We start from the raw sequence: 19,710 nt of genomic DNA on the forward strand, positions 1-19,710 counted from the left end.
ATGCCGTCCAATCGAACCAGGCAGACCCTTCCTATCGCACCCGGCCCTCATCTCTCCTCAACCCCGTCTCACCCCTTTGGTCTCACCCTTGCCCTTGCCATCGATCCTGACCCATCACCCCCAAACCCCGTATCAATGCCACCTACTGCACTCCCCTTCAGCACGGACACACACCTTGCATTGCCCCTACCCCTTGCTATCAACTTCAACACAAACACCACCTCCACCCCATCAATGTAAACACACACACACTCCTGCCAAGCACCCCGTGCTCTCCCATCGACCTCCCCCCCATCATCCCATCCTCTGCATCATCCTGTTCTCATCCTCCCTCCGTCCCGCTCACTCGGCGGCGCGCATCCCCCTCGCTGGCCGTGCGGAGCGGGGTTGGCGCGGACTCGGGAGCGCGCTGCGCGGGAACGCCGCTCTCTTTCCCTCTCTGGTTGAATGGAGCGGTGTGCAGGTCCCGGCCGGGCTGTGGAAATGGCGGCTGCCGGCGGCGCGTTGTGTGTTACTCTGCTGGTGCTGACCGACCTGGCGGCGGGCTACAGCTTCCCGGCCAACTACACGTGAGTCCAGGCGGGGCACGGCCAGGGGCACCGGGGGCACCCACCGCCGGCTTGGGACCTTCCCGGGGAGGGGGTGAGATAAGCCGGGGGGGGGGGTCGGTCTGGGATGTTGTCTGGTGTTCGATTGGGATGGAGGAGATGCTCCCGCACGGATATTCCCCGTGGAGAGGCTGGGATCAGATGATCTCGGTGGGATACTGTGGTGGAGATGGGTGGGATATGATGCTCCCGGTGGTATATTCCCGCAGGAAAGGGGTGGGATAAGATGCTCTCGGTTGTCCGGGAGGGACGGGCGAGATTATCTCGGGGGGGGGGGGGGGGGCGGGAAAGAGTTGCTCTCGCAAGGATACTCCCGGTGGGATGAGCTGTTCCCGGTGGGATTCACGGCGCAGAGTCGCTGCTACCTGCGGGCGGGCGGGCGGACGCGACGATGCGCATTTCGCCGCGGTTTCCTTGGTGGGCTGGCGGGCCGGAGCGGAGGGATAGCGGCTGGGGTTGAATTCACCGGGATATAGGTGGATGGGGGGAGGGCCAGGGGACCGAGAGATGAGTAGGGAGGGGAGGAAGAGTCCCGGGACGGGAGACAGGAGAGAGTCGTGGGTCAGGACGGGAGGTGGGGAAAGAGCCCTGGGTCCGGGGATGGGGCAGGAGCCGGTGGTGACGGGGGGGCGGGGTCCAGTGCTGGGGAGTGTGGGTGAGGTTGGAGCCCGATGGCCGGGACTAGTGTGGGGTGGGGGGTGAGACAGTGGGGGTGAGGAGGTGGGAGAGCTCGGGGATTGTTGAGGGCTTGGGGAATGTACGTGGGGGTCTTTCCATAGTGCTATCACTTTCACAGTGGTGCCGCGCTCCGGGCAGCCGGTGACCTCGCCCAGAACAACAGGTGCACGTACGTATCTGCCTTGTCCTGGCCGCGGGGACGTCGCCGAGCTGTGGGTAATACCCTGCTCAGGGTATTTCTAAGAGTCTGCCCTCTGGGTGGGTAGGTGAGTGCAGCGTCCGGGGTGACCATTGTCGATGGTGCTTGCCGGTTTAACTGTGAATTCGCGGGTTCCAGCGGGGTACAGACCGGCTCTCTACCCTCGTCCCCCTAACTCCGCTGCCCTGCCGTTGCTGGAGCGTTGGCGCCGAGTGGACCGCCGCCAGCACCTACTCCGATTGACGGACGCCATGCCATGTTTTGTTACCATTCCATCAATTATTCACAATAAACAACTTTCCAGTGCTGAGAGTGAGTAAGGCAGCGTGTGACGCTGCGGCGAGGTGTGAGTAAGGCGAGGCCGGACAGCGTGGAGGGTTTGGTCACCGTGGATTTGGCCTGAGAGTTCAGCTGGCGCCGGGAGCTGATTCGGGGCCAGAGGTGTCTGGGGAGGCGGGAGGTGATGAAGAGGGAGCCGCCAACTCTGATAATCGCAACTGAAATTGGTGCAGATACCAGCTGCCTTGCCAAATTCCCGGCTAGGACCAGCACCCCGGCGTGGCGCATCTGCAGCGAACTTGCAGCATTTTTCGTGTTCCATCCACAAATGCTCAAGCAGGGTTTTACTGCATCCAGAAACCGCCTGGGGTTCTCTGTCTATGCCGGGTGTGGGCAGTTTTCTACCCGTGGCAGGAGTGGATACTAGCGCCTGGTCCCCAGATGCTGTTGTCCGCGCCTGGCTCTGACGGTCGAGGACACGGCGACTGCATCTCTGGGGTGCAGGTCCGTGTTGGCGCAGACGGGGGGCCGGGGTCACGGAGAGAGCTGACTGAACCGGAGCCAGCCTGCAGTGAACTGCGTGCACGGCGCCCTGGGGTGAACTATTACAGGGCTACCTCCTGCCCACTCCATCACCTTTAAATACCACTTCTTCATATTAAGCGTGCAGTTTGTTAAATAGCCGCCACTTCAATCGGCGCCTCCCTCTCATCGTCGATTTAGCACGAACGCCGTCTGAATACTTGCAACATGAGAACAGGAATAGGTTTCCTAGACCCCCGTTCAGTAAAACTCGAGGATCGCACACCTGGCACGTTAGCCGTTTCTCTTTCCACAGGTGCTACCTGACCTGCTGAGTGTTTTTCCAGTATTATTGATGCTTTCGGTTTACCGCTTTCCTCCCTCACCCCCCCATACCCTGCCTCCGTCAAACACCTATCGATCTGCCTGGAGACCCGGGCGCTTCTCCGGCTGCCGCGGGGAGCCCGTGACATGCATCCTTCCTAACTCACTCACACCACATCCCAACCTGTGCCTCGTGTAAAGGAGGTGACTTGTGCCCTAGGCTAACTTCACACTACAGGCGAGTGGATGTGCGGTGGGCGACCTGGTCTCTCAGTGTGTATCTGTGCGAGGTGTGTGTATGAAACCTGAAGCTACCGTGTGTACAGGTTGGGTGTAGCACAGATCTGCTGCAGCGCATTCTGACGCTAGTTTGCGGCTGCCTCAACTAGCTCCATTATTTCCCTCTTCTTCACATTATTCAGCTGTGTGATTTTTGTTTGAGTGTAGCTGTTATATTTAGAATTGCCCGTGCGGGAAATATGTTAGCCTTTAATGCCGCAATTCTGATAGTTTTTTTCAGAGCTGTCAAATGCCAGTGCAGGTTTGTCTATGAATAATATGAACATTGGATGGCCAGTGAATAACAGGGCCTTTCATCTAGCGGCACTGCGCTAGCTGTTTATTCACTCTGAATGGCGCCTGTTCCTCGACTTCACCACACCCAAATGAACAACTTCAAATGAGCTTCAAAGGTGCTCTTTCTGGCGTTTCATTTCGTCACGGTCCCCGACGTCTGACCCGTTATATTAAGGCTGTGATTCTTGTCAGCCTGGCCAGTGGAAACATTATCTCTACCCAAAGGGATGATAATTTCTTACTCTTGAAATTTGTCCAGAGTGTAGCCCCAGTCTGCACAGGGAACAATTTCTTATCGGAGAAATCAATCCGATGAATGACATGGACCCCAATAATTTCAGAAATATTACTTCACATGAACACACGTACCATTAGTCTGAAGAAGGGTCTCCACCTGAAACATCACCCATTCCTTCTTTCCAGAGATGCTGTCCCTCTGAGTTACTCCAGCATTTTGTGTCTATCTTCGGTGTAAGCCGGCATCTGCTGTTCCTTCCTACACATACCATTCGTTTTTCTAGGTGCTTCATATATATGAAGGCTAATGTCCACTGATTTGTATACAGGACATCTGGTTCCTCTAAATACCAGCATTTTTCATTTTTTACAAATACTTTGTTTTTCTAATTTCTCTACCTAATTCACATTTTCAGTAATATATTCCATCTGCTTACCCTTTCATGCAGCCTATCTATTTTTCCTCCTCTCAACTTTCACTGCCACCCAGTTTAGACTTGAAATATTGCAATTGGTCATCTCATCTCCTCAGTCTGAAGAAGTGTCACCTTTAAATATCACCTGTCCATTTCCCTCTGCAAATACTGCCTGGCCTGCTGAGCTCCCCAGGTGCCTTGCCCTTTGCTCAAGATACCAGCACCTGCAGTTTCTTGCGGTCATCTCATTGGGCTCTTAGAATCTCCAGAAAACCTGGATATATTGCAATTGGTCATCACATTGTGCTCTCTACCGATTCACGGTGTGGCACCTCACTAGTCACAACCTCTTAATGCCAAAATGAGCCTTTAATTTCTGCACTATCTATTAACCAATCATCAGTTAATGGCAGTATATTTCCCCTGTTATTCACTGGCCATCCAATGTTCATATTATTCATAGACAAACCTGCACTGGCATTTGACAGCTCTGAAAAAAACTATCAGAATTGCGGCATTAAAGGCTAACATATTTCCCGCACGGGCAATTCTAAATATAACAGCTACACTAATGTGCTCTAATATTGCTTAATAACTTCTTGTGCAACATCTTTTCAAAGACCTCAAAGTTCAAAGATATTATATCGGCTGATTTCACTTTATCTAATCTAACAGATTTGCCAATCGTACTATATCTTTCATTAAATTCATGCTAAATCTATAATTTCCTCAATGCCTTGTTATAACTTATTCATTGTTGATGCAAGCATTTTCTCAACAGTTGAAATCAGGGTAACTGTCTTGCTGTTCCCTGCATTTTTCCCTTCCTCTCTTAAATGGTGGGGCTGCATTTGGCATCTTCCAGTTTATGGGGTAATTCCAGAAACTGTGGAATTTTAAAAGATGACAACCAATGCAGTCAATATGCTACCTCCTTTGCAACACGAGGCTGCTGGCAACAGACATTACAGTCCCGACAATTTCTTCAATACGTTTTGTCACTGAAGCTGACTATTTAAAACACAGACCTGTCCCCTCCAGGAATTTTATTTGTGGCTTCTTCGATGAACATAGGCAAACATATTTGCATAACTTTCCTGCCATTCCCTTATTCCGTAACATAATTGATCTTGGCTCCACGCATAACTTTTTCTTTAGATAAAGTCACTGAGAGATACATCACGGAAACAGGCACTGCTTGCCAGCCATCAATAACCAATTTATACTAATTTTATATTAATTCAGTTTTTATTCTCAGCACATTTACTCCTAGATCTACTACTCATTTACACACTAGGGGCAATTTACCAACCAGCATTGGACGTGGGAGGAAACTTTTCCTTTTGGGAAGGTCTCTAGTTCTGCATCCTCACACCCATTCTCTCCCCCTGATATTACTGGAATTATTATAGTTGGAATGGAAGATCTGCATGCAATATTGACGCAGCAGTTCAGAGGTTGAAGGTTCAACTAATAAATCAAGAACATTTTCATGATGAATCGGGTGGCATAGAAATGAAAGTGATCATGAAAACTGACGGATTATTGTGAAAAGATTTAATGGTTCAGAATTATTCTTCAGAAGAAGGCAACTCAGCCTGGCCTACAGGCAACTCTAATCCCTTAGAATATAGTCCAGCATAGTGATCTGGCAAATTAGGTCAGGTATTTAAATTACCATCACCAAGAAATCAACCAAAGACCAACTCCTCTGAGCAGCTGGAGATTGGAAACCTGGCCTTGATAGTGTTGCCCAGTTCTGTAATTGTTACTTTTCCTCCATTAGTGTAATGAAAACCAGGAACCCAGGAAAAAATAAAGTCCAATCAAACTAATTTGCACTTTGCCAACACTTGCTTCTTCTAGTTTTGTGCCTCATTTGCTCACCTTTCTGTGTTCCTTATTCATCACACTTGTTTACTTATGATACAAGTCCTCCCCAGGTTCTAACAGGGTTCTGTTTTCAAGAACTATTTGTGATCTGATAGGTTCGCAATTCAGAAATGTAGCCGCCTGGCAATAAACTTAAATAAAAAGACCTGCCAAATATTTCCCGTGTTTTCTGTATTTGTTTTCAGCATCTGCAGATTTTGCACTTTTCAATCATAGAAACATAGAAACATAGAAATTAGGTGCAGGAGTAGGCCATTCGGCCCTTCGAGCCTGCACCGCCATTCAATATGATCATGGCTGATCATCCAACTCAGTATCCCGTACCTGCCTTCTCTCCATACCCTCTGATCCCCTTAGCCACAAGGGCCACATCTAACTCCCTCTTAAATATAGCCAATGAACTGGCCTCGACTACCCTCTGTGGCAGGGAGTTCCAGAGATTCACCACTCTCTGTGTGAAAAAAGTTCTTCTCATCTCGGTTTTAAAGGATTTCCCCCTTATCCTTAAGCTGTGACCCTTGTCCTGGACTTCCCCAACATCGGGAGCAATCTTCCTGCATCTAGCCTGTCCAACCCCTTAAGAATTTTGTAAGTTTCTATAAGATCCCCTCTCAATCTCCTAAATTCTAGAGAGTATAAACCAAGTCTATCCAGTCTTTCTTCATAAGACAGTCCTGACATCCCAGGAATCAGTCTGGTGAACCTTCTCTGCATTCCCTCTATGGCAATAATGTCCTTCCTCAGATTTGGAGACCAAAACTGTACGCAATACTCCAGGTGTGGTCTCACCAAGACCCTGTACAACTGCAGTAGAACCTCCCTGCTCCTATACTCAAATCCTTTTGCTATGAAAGCTAACATACCATTCGCTTTCTTCACTGCCTGCTGCACCTGCATGCCCACTTTCAATGACTGGTGTACCATGACACCCAGGTCTCGCTGCATCTCCCCTTTTCCTAGTCGGCCACCATTTAGATAATAGTCTGCTTTCCTGTTTTTGCCACCAAAATGGATAACCTCACATTTATCCACATTATACTGCATCTGCCAAACATTTGCCCACTCACCCAGCCTATCCAAGTCACCTTGCAGTCTCCTAGCATCCTCCTCACAGCTAACACTGCCCCCCAGCTTCGTGTCATCCGCAAACTTGGAGATATTGCCTTCAATTCCCTCATCCAGATCATTAATATATATTGTAAATAGCTGGGGTCCCAGCACTGAGCCTTGCGGTACCCCACTAGTCACTGCCTGCCATTGTGAAAAGGACCCGTTTACTCCTACTCTTTGCTTCCTGTTTGCCAGCCAGTTCTCTATCCACATCAATACTGAACCCCCAATGCAGTGTGCTTTAAGTTTGTATACTAATCTCTTATGTGGGACCTTGTCGAAAGCCTTCTGGAAGTCCAGATACACCACATCCACTGGTTCTCCCCTATCCACGCTACTAGTTACATCCTCGAAAAATTCTATAAGATTCGTCAGACATGATTTACATTTTGTAAATCCATGCTGACTTTGTCCAATGATTTCACCACTTTCCAAATGTGCTGCTATCCCATCTTTAATAACTGACTCTAGCAGTTTCCCCACTACCGATGTTAGACTAACTGGTCTGTAATTCCCCGTTTTCTCTCTCCCTCCCTTCTTAAAAAGTGGGGTTACGTTTGCTACCCGCCAATCCTCAGGAACTACTCCAGAATCTAAAGAGTTTTGAAAGATTATTACTAATGCATCCACTATTTCTGGAGCTACTTCCTTAAGTACTCTGGGATGCAGCCTATCTGGCCCTGGGGATTTATCGGCCTTTAATCCATTTAATTTACCCAACACCACTTCCCGGCTAACCTGGATTTCACTCAATTCCTCCAACTCCTTTGACCCGCGGTCCCCTGCTATTTCCGGCAGATTATTTATGTCTTCCTTAGTGAAGACGGAACCAAAGTAGTTATTCAATTGGTCCGCCATATCCTTGTTCCCCATGATCAACTCACCCGTTTCTGACTGCAAGGGACCTACTTTTGTTTTAACTAATCTCTTTCTTTTCACATATCTATAAAAACTTTTGCAGTCAGTTTTTATGTTCCCTGCCAGTTTTCTTTCATAATCTATTTTTCCTTTCCTAATTCTCTGAATTTCTCCCAGTCCTCCGGTATGCTGCTTTTTCTGGCTAATTTGTACGCATCATCCTTCGCTTTGATACTATCCCTGATTTCCCTTGTTATCCACGGATGCACTACCTTCCCTGATTTATTATTTTGCCAAACTGGGATGAACAATTTTTGTAGTTCATCCATGCAGTCTTTAAATGTCTTCCATTGCATATCCACCGTCAACCCTTTTAGAATTAATTGCCAGTCAATCTTGGCCAATTCACGTCTCATACCCTCAAAGTTACCTTTCTTTAAGTTCAGAACCATTGTTTCTGAATTAACAATGTCACTCTCCATCCTAATGAAGAACTCAACCATATTATGGTCACTCTTGCCCAAGGGGGCACGTACAACAAGACTGCTAACTAACCCTTCCTCATTACTCAATACCCAGTCTAAAATAGCCTGCTCTCTCGTTGGTTCCTCTACATGTTGATTTAGATAACTATCCCGCATACATTCCAAAAAATCCTCTTCCTCAGCACCCCAGCCAATTTGATTCACCCAATCTATATGTAGATTGAAGTCACCCATTATAACGGTTTTGCCTTTGTCGCACGCATTTCTAATTTCCTGTTTGATACCATCTCCAACTTCACTACTACTGTTAGGTGGCCTGTACACAACACCCACCAGCGTTTTCTGCCCCTTAGTGTTTCGCAGCTCTACCCATACCGATTCCACATCCTGCAAACTAATGTCCTTCCTTTCCATTGCGTTAATCTCCTCTCTAATCAGCAACGCTACCCCACCTCCTTTTCCTTTCTCTCTATCCCTCCTGAATATTGAATATCCCTGGATGTTCAGCTCCCAGCCTTGGTCACCCTGGAGCCATGTCTCCGTGATCCCAACTATATCATAGTCATTAATAGCTATCTGCACATTCAACTCATCCACCTTATTACGAATGCTCCTTGCATTGAGACACAAAGCCTTCAGGCTTGTTTTTACAACACTCTTACCCCTTATACAATTTTGTTGAAAAGTGGCCCTTTTTGATTTTTGCCCTGGATTTTCCGGCCTGCCACTTTTACTTTTCACCTTGCTACCTATTGCTTCTACCCTCATTTTACACCCCTCTGTCTCTACGCTCACACATTTAAGAAACCCTTTCCCTTTAACTCCATCCTCCACTAGCCCATTCGACACCCCACCCCCCTTATTCAGTTTAAAACCACCCGTGTAGCAGTGGCAAACCTGCCTGCCAGAATGCTGGTCCCACACCTGTTAAGATGCAATCCGTCCCTTTTGTACAGTTCCCCATTACCCCAAAACAGATCCCAGTGATCTAAGAATCTAAATCCCTGCCCCGTGCACCAGTTCCTCAGCCACACGTTCAGGTCCCGTATCTCCCTGTTCCTGCTCTCGCCAGCACGAGGAACTGGAAGCAAACCGGAGATAACAACCCTGGAGGTCCTGTTTTTCAGCATTTTTCCGAGCTCTCCAAAGTCACGCTGCAGAATATTCATCCCCTTCTTTCCGACATCGTTTGTGCCGACATGCACTACCACTTCCGGATGTTCACCTTCGCCCTTGAGGATTTTCTGCACTCTGTCCGTGACATCCTGGATCCTGGCACCAGGAAGGCAGCACACCATCCTCGCATCCCGTCTGTTGCCGCAGAAACCCCTGTCCGTACCTCTCACAATGGAGTCTCCTACTACAATGGCGTTGCCTGCCTTAGGCCTTTTTGGTTTTGGCTCAACAGCCCTATTCGCATCACAAGCCAGTCCGCCGCCCAGTGTAAACACCTCTTCTGTCCCGACAGCTTCTAAGTGGGTGAACCTGTTCACAAGAGGTACAACCCCCGGGGACGTTGGCATTCCATGCTTCCCTCCCGTTCTCACTGTCTCCCACCTTCTCTCTTCCAGTACCTTAGGTGTAACAATCGTACTGTAGGACTTATCGAGGAACGACTCCGTTTCTCAGACGAACCGGAGGTCATCCACTTGCTTCTCCAGTTCCCCAACACGGCCCTTCAGGAGCTCTACCTGGATGCACTTTTCGCATTTGTAGCAGCCAGAGGCACCAGCGGTGTCCTTGACCTCCCACATACTGCAAGCATCACACTGAATCAGCTTGCCTGACATCTCCTTCTTTCGTCTCTCCCTCTGCAGTGTTTTGCGTAGTCTCCTCTCCTCAGCCTCCTCTCCGAAGACTCTCGAGCCAAAGACTCACACTTTTCTCACAGGGCACTTAAGACTCTCGAGCCAAAGACTCACACTTTTCTCACAGGGCACTTAAGACTCTCGAGCCAAAGACTCACACTTTTCTCACAGGGCACTTCACTCACTGCCGCTCCCTAAGAGCAGTCTTACTTAAATTGACTGATAAATTGCCTGATTTACCAATTTACAAACCAAATTCCTCAGTTTACAGCTGTTTTCCCAGCACTGACTCACTTCTCTCCTCCCACTTGGGCTAGAGCCAATCAGTCGTATCTCTTGCTAATCTCCTCCTGCTGCTGCTGCTGCTGTTGTTGCTCCCAAAGCTACAGCAGTTCTGAGTCAAGTCTGCCTGTCCTTGACCTGTACTTAAACTGTTTTCACTTCTCTCCTCCCACTTGGGCTAGAGCCAATCAGTCATATCTCTTGCTAATCTCCTCCTCCTGCTGCTGCTGTTGTTGCTCCCAAAGCTACAGCAGTTCTGAGTCAATCCCTTGGTTGTACCTCGCTCTGTAGATGCTGCTGGACCGCTGGGTTCCTTTTTCAGATTAGCAACAACTGCTGTGTTTTGCATCTCACAGCATCTCCAGATGTTTATTATCCTCTCTCCCCTGTTCTCCCCTGATTTACCTGCTCCGGGCAGCTTGGCTACAATAAACTAAGCCTTCAGGACCCTGCCTATCAATCGGTGACATCCATTCATGTCTTGTCCTCTGCTATATCATAGACTTTCACTTGTTCCCGCATTTGTCATCATCGTCACCCCTCTCCCCCTCTCCCCTCCCCCTCTCCCACCTCTCTCCCCCCTCCCTTCCCCCCTCCCTTCCCCCCTCCACCCACTCCCCCCACTCCCCGCCATGTTTGATTTCTAACCTCCCAGTCCTTTTATTGACTGTTTATTGACTGTTTCCTTTCCATGTGCTGCCTCACCCAATGAGTATCCCCAGCTGGCCAGCTGGATCTGTTTTATTTATGATTTCAAGCATCTGCAGTTTATTATTTTTAACTATATTTTCCAATGATATCATCAAGGTTCAGGATATACCTGTAAGTAAGGCATAAGAGTGGACCAGGGATAGATCTTTGGGAAACAATGAAAGTAATATTATATGAATGGACAAACGTTGGTGACTCTTGTTACACAAGCAAAATACAACAGATATTATACAATGGCACAGTTGGTGGAGTTGTTTCCTGACCTGAGTTCAGTTCTGACCTCCAGTGTTGTCTGTGTGGAGTTTGCACGTTTTTCCTGGGACCGGGAGGGTTTCTTCTGGATGCTCTGGTTTTGTGTCATAATCTAAGGACATGTAGGGTGGTAGGTTAATTGCCCACTGTGAATTACTGCAAGTTTATAGGTTTTTTTTGGAGGGGGGGGGGGGGGGTGGTAAGATATAATAACATTATGGGAATAATAAAATGGGTTAGGGTAGGATTAGACAAAAATGTGTGTGGGCTGAATGGTTTGTTTCTGTGCTGTAACTCACTATGGCTCTGTGGTTGAAATTTGAAATAAAAAACAGAAAACATTGTTTTTAACAAAATAACCTAACTCAACCCAAGAGATCAGGAAGCACCCGTGAAGAGAGAAACAGTTAATATTTTGGCTGGTCGGCTGTTCACTAGAATTTGCAAAAGTTAGAGATGTGAGGCCACATTCAGATGATTGTGTCCAGTTTTGGTCATGCTCTTATAGGAAAGAGGTGTTAAGATGGAAAGGGTAGTGAAGATTTATAAGAATGTTGCCAGGACTCGAGGGCCTGTGCTGTAGGTAGGGGGTGAGCAGGCTAGGTCTTTATTCCTTGGAGCACAGGAGGATGAGGGATAATCTTATAGAGGTGTAAAAAACCGTGAGGGCTTAGATCGGGTAAATGCACAGAGTCTTATACCCAGAGTAGGGGAATTGAGAACCAGAGGCAATAGGTTTGAGAGAGAGAGAGGAAAGTTTTAATAGGAACCTGAGGGCTAAAGTATGGTGGGTATATGAAACAAGCTGCCAGAGGAGGTAGTTGAGGCAGGTAGTATCACATTTAAATACATTTGGACAGGTACATGGACAGGAAAGGTTAAGAAGCATATCGGTCAAACGCAGGTAGGTAGGATTAGTGTAGGTGGGGCATCTTGGTTGGCGTGGGCAAGTGCCAAATGGTCTGTTTCCATGCTGTATGAATCTATGACTAAACAGATTTTATGATATAGGAAAGAGGTGAATGAAATTCAAAGCTTGTTACAGAGTGGAAAAAGAGATTAAATGAATAAAAGTGCAGGTGAAGGAGGATGGTAATGCAACAATTATCGAATCACTTGACTGGTTTGCAGGAGACATAACAGAAAAGCAGAATCTTCATCTGAAATACTATAGGAAATGTTGATTACCAGAAATTACTGAATTCAGTGTTGACTCTAGGAGGCCATCATATAGTTGAAAGATGAGGTGCTGCTTCTCAAGCCTACATTGAACAGTGTTGGATATTCAGGGAATCAAGGGATATGGGTTTAATGCAGGAATAGTGATGCTGAGGTGGAAGATCATCCATGGCTTTATTTAATGGAGGAGCAGGCATGAGTGGACAGGTGACCTACTCTGGCTTCTGTTTCTTATGTTCTTATGACCAGGCGGAGAGGCAGATAAATAGAATGAAAGGGGGACGGGGTGTACAGAGTTATAAAGGGATTTATTTTGGCTATATTTAAGAGGGAGTTAGATGTGGCCCTTGTGGCTAAAGGGATCAGGGGGTATGGAGAGAAGGCAGGGATGGGATACTGAGTTGGATGATCAGCCATGATTACATTGAATGGCGGTGCAGGCTCGAAGGGCCGAATGGCCTACTCCTACACCTATTTTCTATGTTTCTATGCTTGAGAATTAAGGTGACTAGAAGCTTACATGCCAAGAGTTATAACAGCAGTTGGAACAGAATTGTCAATGATCTGTATTTGGACTCAATAATGGAGAGAATGTCAAATTGGGAGCATACTGTGTATGTAATTGACAAGTAAATCACTGCTTCATCTGCAAAGACCATGTGGAGACTTGAATGGTGTGAAGGGAGGGGATAAAAGCACAGCTGCTGCAACTTGTGTGATTGCAAGATAAGCTGCTGTGGGTAGGTGAGCATGGATCCCAAGGGCAACTGCCCCTACAAATGCTGAAAATGAGAATCACAAGGATCAGTGTGTAGAATAGACAATAGACAATAGGTGCATGAGTAGGCCATTTGGCCCTTCGAGCCAGTGCCGCCATTCAATGTGATCATGGCTGATCACCCCCAATCAGTACCCCGTTCCTGCCTTCTCCCCATATCCCCATGACTGCTATTTTTAGGAGCCCTATCCAGCTCCCTCTTGAAAGCATCCAGAGAACCTGCCTCTACCGCCCTCTGAGGCAGAGAATTCCACAGACTCACCACTCTCTGTGAGAAAAAGTGTTTTCTCGTCTCCGTTCTAAATGGCTTACTCCTTATTCTTAAACTGTGGCCCCTGGTTCTGGACTCCCCCAACATCGGGAACATGTTTCCTGCCTCTAGTGTGTCCAAACCTTTAACAATCGAGAAGGGTCCTGACCCGACGCATTGTCCATTTTGTCCACAGATGCAGCTGATCCATTGAGTTTCTCCAACATTTTGCATTTTGCTCAAAATTTCTGTATCTGCAGTTCTTTGTATCTACACGGTGGATATGGCTCTGACTGCATAGATAAGAATGAAAAATCCCAGGGGAGTCCGACCCTGCTGGAGGATAGGAGACATTGAAGGAGGATGGTGTACTTTGCCATGTCGAAGGCGTAGGTAGATCATGAAGGTTACGTATGAACAGATTACTTCTACTCCAGCCACATAGGGTGCCATGATGCTAGGGGTCATCGCATTCAATGTGGAAACCTGGCTGGAGAGATGCAACACAGAGCTGGGTCAGAGGGCATGTTGCAGGGTTATCAGAGAGTGAATGTTGATGGGCTATTAAATCATGCCTGTTTGTCTAATGTTAAGCTGTGAATCAAATATTATCATTTCGTAATGAGCTCTGGAAAGATTGTCATCATGTGGTCCTTTGACAAAAACGTTGTACCTTTAGCATTCATCCTGGCTGTTTGTTTCCGCTGATTGAAAAATCAACATTCTCTTCAGACCTGAGGACCTTCAAAACCTCCAATGCCGTTTTACTGGCCTCCACAACAACCTGCGGCCTATATCCTGTTGCACACAAAACACTGCTTGACCAACACTCTGTCTTTGCTGATTAGATTGTTCTGTTTACAAATCCTTTCATCGCCTTCTATCATGCCACCATCGATACATTCGTTTTACCGTTAATCGGCACAAAAAGCTGGAGTAACTCAGCGGGACAGGCAGCAGCTCTGGAGAGAGGGAATGGGTGATGTTTCGGGGCGAGGCCCTTCTTCAGACTGATTAGGGATAAGGCAAACGAGAGATATAGACGATAATGTAGAGAGATAAAGAACAATGAATGAAAGATGTGCAAAAAAGTAACGGTGATAAAGGAAACAGGCTATTGTTAGCTGTTTGTTGGGTGAAAACGAGAAGCTAGTATGACTTGGGTGGGGGAGGGAGAAAGAGAGGGAGACAGAATGCCGGGGCTACCTGAAGTTAGAGAAATCAAAAATCATACCACTGGGCTGTAAGCTGCCCAAGCGAAATATGAAATGCTGTTCCTCCAATTTGTGTTTAACAATGAGATGCTGTTCCTCCAATTTGTGTCTGACAATGGAGGAGACCTAGGACAGAAAGGTAATTGTGGGATATGGGAAGGAGAATAAAAGTGTTTAGCAACTGAGAGATCAGGTTGGTTCAGGCAGACTGAGCGAAGGTGTTCAGTGAAACGTTCGCCCAGTCTACGTTTGGTCTCGCCAATGTATAAAAGTCCACATCTTGAACAACGGATACAATAGATGATGTTGGAGGAGGTGCAAATGAATCTCTGCCTAACCTGAAAGGACTGTCGGGGTCCCTGGACAGAGTTATTGGGAGGAAACATTGGGAGAGGTGTTGCATCTTCTGCGGTTGCAGGGGAAGGTACCTGGGGAGGGGGTGGTTTAGGTGGGAAAGGATGAGTTAACCAGGGAGTTGCAGAGGGAATGGTCTCTGCGAAAGGCAGATAGGGGTGGTGATGGGAAGATGTGACTAGTGTTGGGATCCCTTTGGAGTTGACAAAGATTTCAGAGGATTACGTGTGGTATGCGACAGCTGATGAAAGATAAGGACTGGGGGGCTATGTCTCTGTTGCGACTAGGGGGAGAGGGAGCAAGGGTGGAGCTGCGGGGTTCTGAGGAGACATGAGTGAGGGCCTCATCTATGATGGGAGAGGAGAAAGCCCATTCCCTAAAGAATGAGGACACCTCAGATGTCCTGGTGTGGGACACATCATCTTGGGCGAAGATGCGACTCAGACGGAGGAATTGGAAGTAGGGGATAGAGTCTTTGCAGGAAACAGGGTGGGAAGAAGTGTAGTTGAGATAGTTGTGGGAGTCAGTGAGTTTATAATAGATGTCAGTCGATATTACCTTTATCGTTACTTGTTTTTACAAAGTAACAATACAAAATAACATTTACAAAGGTAATGTTTTACCTTTAACGTTAGTCCCTTTATACCTTGTCCATGCATCTTTACTATTTGCACACCTATTTTAAAAACATTTTTTTTTTAATAGATAGTGAGAAAGAAGAGAAAAAAACACGATAAAAAAGAATAGAATAAATTATCAATAATACTTCTTTGGAGATATGTCCGTAGATTATAAAATATAATTATTCATCTAATCCTGGGTTCAGACATCCGTGCCGGCCCAATTTACCCTTTCAAAAAGTCAATAAATGGAGACCATATTCTAGCAAATAATTATTGTTGGTCAATTAAGACAAGTCTAGTTCTTTCCAAATGTAAGGTCTCCGACATCTCCATAATCCACATTTTGATTGTGGGGGTTGTTGGACTTTTCCAAAATTTTAATATTAATTTTTACCCAGTTATTATACTATAATCAAAGAAGTTTCTTTGGCTTGTTGTAAGTTTTAGGCTTTGTTCTGATATTCCTAATATTATTAGTTTTGAGTCGGGATCCAATTGTGTATTAACAACTTCAGAAATTATTCTAAAAATATCCGTCCTGAAATTTTTGATTTTTATACAATTTACAAAAGTATGAGTTAAATTAGCCTCTGAGTGTTGACATTTATCACAGATAGGTGAGATATGTGGGAAAATTCTATTTAATTGTGTTTTAGAGTAATGCAGTCTATGTAATACTTTAAACTGTATTAAAGAATGTCTGGCATTTAACGAACATTGATGTATATGTTGTAGACTTTCGTCCCAAATATCTATAACACACCTATTTTTTGTCTTGGTCCTAATCTCTGGAACTCTCTCATGGGACCCTCTATCCTCTCTCTCTCTTTCTGCCTGCTTTCAAACACTTTAAAAACCCATCTCTACAAATAATTGGCCTTTTGTCCACTATCAACACAGCGGCTATTTTTGTTATTTCTGCGAAGTGTCTTGAGTCACCTTTCTTCATAAATGAGCATTAAATGAATGTGAGTTATCGCCATTCAGTGTCCCAAGTACATCTAGCAGGGGTAGATCATAGATTAGGAAACGTACAGAAGGACTTTTTGAAGCATAATTCCCGATCTAACGGGGCAGAGGACAATATTTCAATCCAGCTGTGTGACGTTTCCGGTGAGATTCAGCCATACCCCACATAACCAGTTGGGGGAGCTTCATAATGCTATGTAGCTCCTGCGATCGAAGAGCAGTATGGCTGAGGAACCAAGACCTTGCTGCCCAATTGTGAGGTCCAGTTTGGGTATCTTCACTTGCAGTTTACAGCCACGTGACACTTTTTCATCCATAATTTTCCAAATTATGCTTTTTCTATGTAAGTCTCCTTCGTTTAATATGAACTGATTTTATATTGTTTGATCTGTCTGAGCATTTTCCAACCAGGCTATGCTCCAGTTTTTATAATAACTATTCCCCTAACTAACTGGACCTCAGATTCCTACTTCAAGCTACATCTTGGCTAGTTAACAATCCCTGTGGAAACACAAATATTATTTGTAACTCTAACCATCTCCACAAATAACAAATCTTCTCAGTTAACGATACTGGACTCCAGCTGGCAGCTACAATATCACTACTACATTTTGTTATAGGACTATAAGTCCCAGCTGCACTGTGTCTGTGGCTTAGCTGACACGCGGCTATCCCCTGGGGCTAGTCATAGGCACCATTACATTTCTAAATTGCCGCACTTAATATGCACTATATCTTTGACCCGTTTCGGAAGAGTTATCTGGTACAGTTTTTAAATTATTTAGGGATGCAGAGCACTAAATTCATAATGATCTTCATGGCAATCGTAAAACCACCTCCAATAGCTCCCTGAAAGTGGTATACAAGCAGATAGAGTGGTAAAGAAGATGTATGATATGCTTGCCTTTATCGGTTTGGGCATTAAGTACAAGAGTCAGGCAGTAATGTTACAGCTTTATAAAACTATGGTTGGACTATTGTGTGCAGTTCCGATTACCCCATTTCAGGAAGTATGTCGAGGCCTGTGAAGAATGTGGAGGGTGCTGAAGAGGTTTACTAGAATGTAGCCTGGATCACAGGGTATTAGCTATAAGATGAGGTTGGACATACTTGGATGGTTTTCTCTGGAGAGTCGGAGGTTGAGGGGAGACTGATAGAAGAGAGGCAGAGATAGGGTAGACAAGCAGAACCTTTCTTCATGGGTGAAAATGTCAAAAACTAGAGAACATAACTTTAAGATGAGAAGGGGAAAGTTTAAAGGAGATGTGAGGGGTAAGATTTTTTTTACAAGATTTGTAGGTGACTGGAGCACATTACCAGGGTAGTGATGGAAGCAAATATGTTAGTGGCATTCAACTAGTTTTAAGGGGTTTTAGCTTGGTATATAGGGTATGCAGGTGATGGATGGATATGGATCATGTGCAGGCAGAGATTAGTTTAACTTGGCATCACGTTCAGTGCAGGCACTGTGAGCTAAGGGGCCTTTTCCTGTGCTTAATAAGTTGTTACATTGTACAGAGACAGGAAGAAACTGAGATGGGAGCAATTCAGCCTAATCTGTTCTATTGTTTCTGAATTATAACTCCATTTATCAACATTTGCCCCATAACTCTTGATATGTTTTTCCAGCAAAGATCTATTGATTTTATTTTTGAAAACTTTTTATTGGGAATGAGCTGATAGGCCGGTATGGGGAGAAAGGTGTTGGATGAGAGAATGGGAGGAGTAGGTTGTGAAGTTGAATTTATTGTCCCATGCACAGGTACAGGTAAATGAAAATCTTGTTTGCATCAGCATCACACAAAATGGACTCAGACAGCACTCAAAAACATACATTATACATAACTGTTACATATATGACACGTACATTCTGAAAGAGGGTAAAAGAAAAAGGTTGTAAGAAACAAGTCATTGTGCAGAACACAATTAGAAAAAATATTTTTGCACAAAGGTTCGTAGTGTTCCTTTGCCTAGGTAGGATTAGGTTTGTGTGGATCGATTCCAGAACCTGATGGTTGTATGAAAGTAGCTGTTCCTCAACCTGGTGATGTGGACTACAGGCTTCTGTTCCTCCTGCCCGATGCAGCAGCAAGAAGAGGGGTTGGCCTCGATGGTATGTATCCTTGATGATAGATAGCATCTTATAAAGGCATCACCTTTTGTAGAGGCACTTGGTGGGTAGGTCTGTGCCCATGATGGACTGGGCTGAGTCCACTTTTCTGCAGCCTCTTGTGTTCCTTGCATTGGAACATCCTAACCAGGTTATGATGCAACCAGTCAGGATACTTTGTGTGAGTATTCGGTGGCATGCCAAATCTCTTCAATCTTCTGTGAAAGTTGAGCTGCTGGTGCCTTCATCGTGATTATATCTATTTGAATTTGAAGCTGCCAACTCTCCCACCTCCGACCCACCAATGAAAAGTAATAAGTGGTTTCCTGACTTCCTCTTCCTGAAATCTTTCAGGGTGGAGGGCGACAATTATTCATCCTCATTTTGTGTGAGCAAGGCCCCTGAATTGAAATTGTGTTCTCCTGAAATAGATTCACCTAAAACTAGAAATAGATTCTCCAGATCAAATCCCGCCATTATCCCAAACACCAGGAGATTAAGAGTACTTGGGATGAATATATGACATGTAAAGTGAATGTAAAAATATCACCATAATTTAACTCTGATATTTAAACCCTGGTAGCATACTGGAGAATACCAAGTCCTCCAATATATGCTTCTGCCTGGTTCCACTTCCAGACTCCCACAGTAGGGGGCTGTCTCCCCTTCGCTTCAGCCCTCTCTTCAACCACCCCCTTGATATAACATTCCTCTTCCACATCCCACCCCACAACAAGAGGTTGTTGCTCCCCCTCCCCTCCAACCAGGGCCGGATTTAGATGAAGAGAGGCCCTAAGCTATTTCACTTGTGAGGCCCCCCCCTCCCAATCCCCCACCCCCACGACTAGAGGACCATGACTACCCGACAGTGACAGTGTGACACTTTTAGATCCTACAGTATGTTGTCATTAAACAGTTGATTTTAAAATACATATTGGATTCACCGCGGAGTGGGCGATGCCTTGCCTGGATCGCCTTTTGAAGCTCTGGAGTGT

The 19,710-nt window shown here is 45.9% G+C and overlaps 1 protein-coding gene across 3 annotated transcripts in view; it reads left to right on the forward strand.

Moving 5' to 3' along the window:
- The first annotated feature begins 436 nt into the window (after positions 1 to 436).
- The window catches only part of cacna2d2 (calcium voltage-gated channel auxiliary subunit alpha2delta 2), a 374,530-nt gene continuing 355,256 nt past the window's right edge, over positions 437 to 19,710 (forward strand). For all 3 annotated transcript variants that reach the window (XM_033036873.1, XM_033036874.1, XM_033036875.1), the window contains exon 1: positions 437 to 569. In XM_033036873.1, the coding sequence (XP_032892764.1) occupies positions 448 to 569 (122 nt within the window). In that variant the 5' untranslated portion in view covers positions 437 to 447. The remainder of the gene's footprint in view (positions 570 to 19,710) is intronic.

The sequence above is a fragment of the Amblyraja radiata genome, chromosome 18 (genome assembly GCF_010909765.2).
Source record: "Amblyraja radiata isolate CabotCenter1 chromosome 18, sAmbRad1.1.pri, whole genome shotgun sequence".
Lineage (NCBI taxonomy): Eukaryota > Metazoa > Chordata > Chondrichthyes > Rajiformes > Rajidae > Amblyraja > Amblyraja radiata.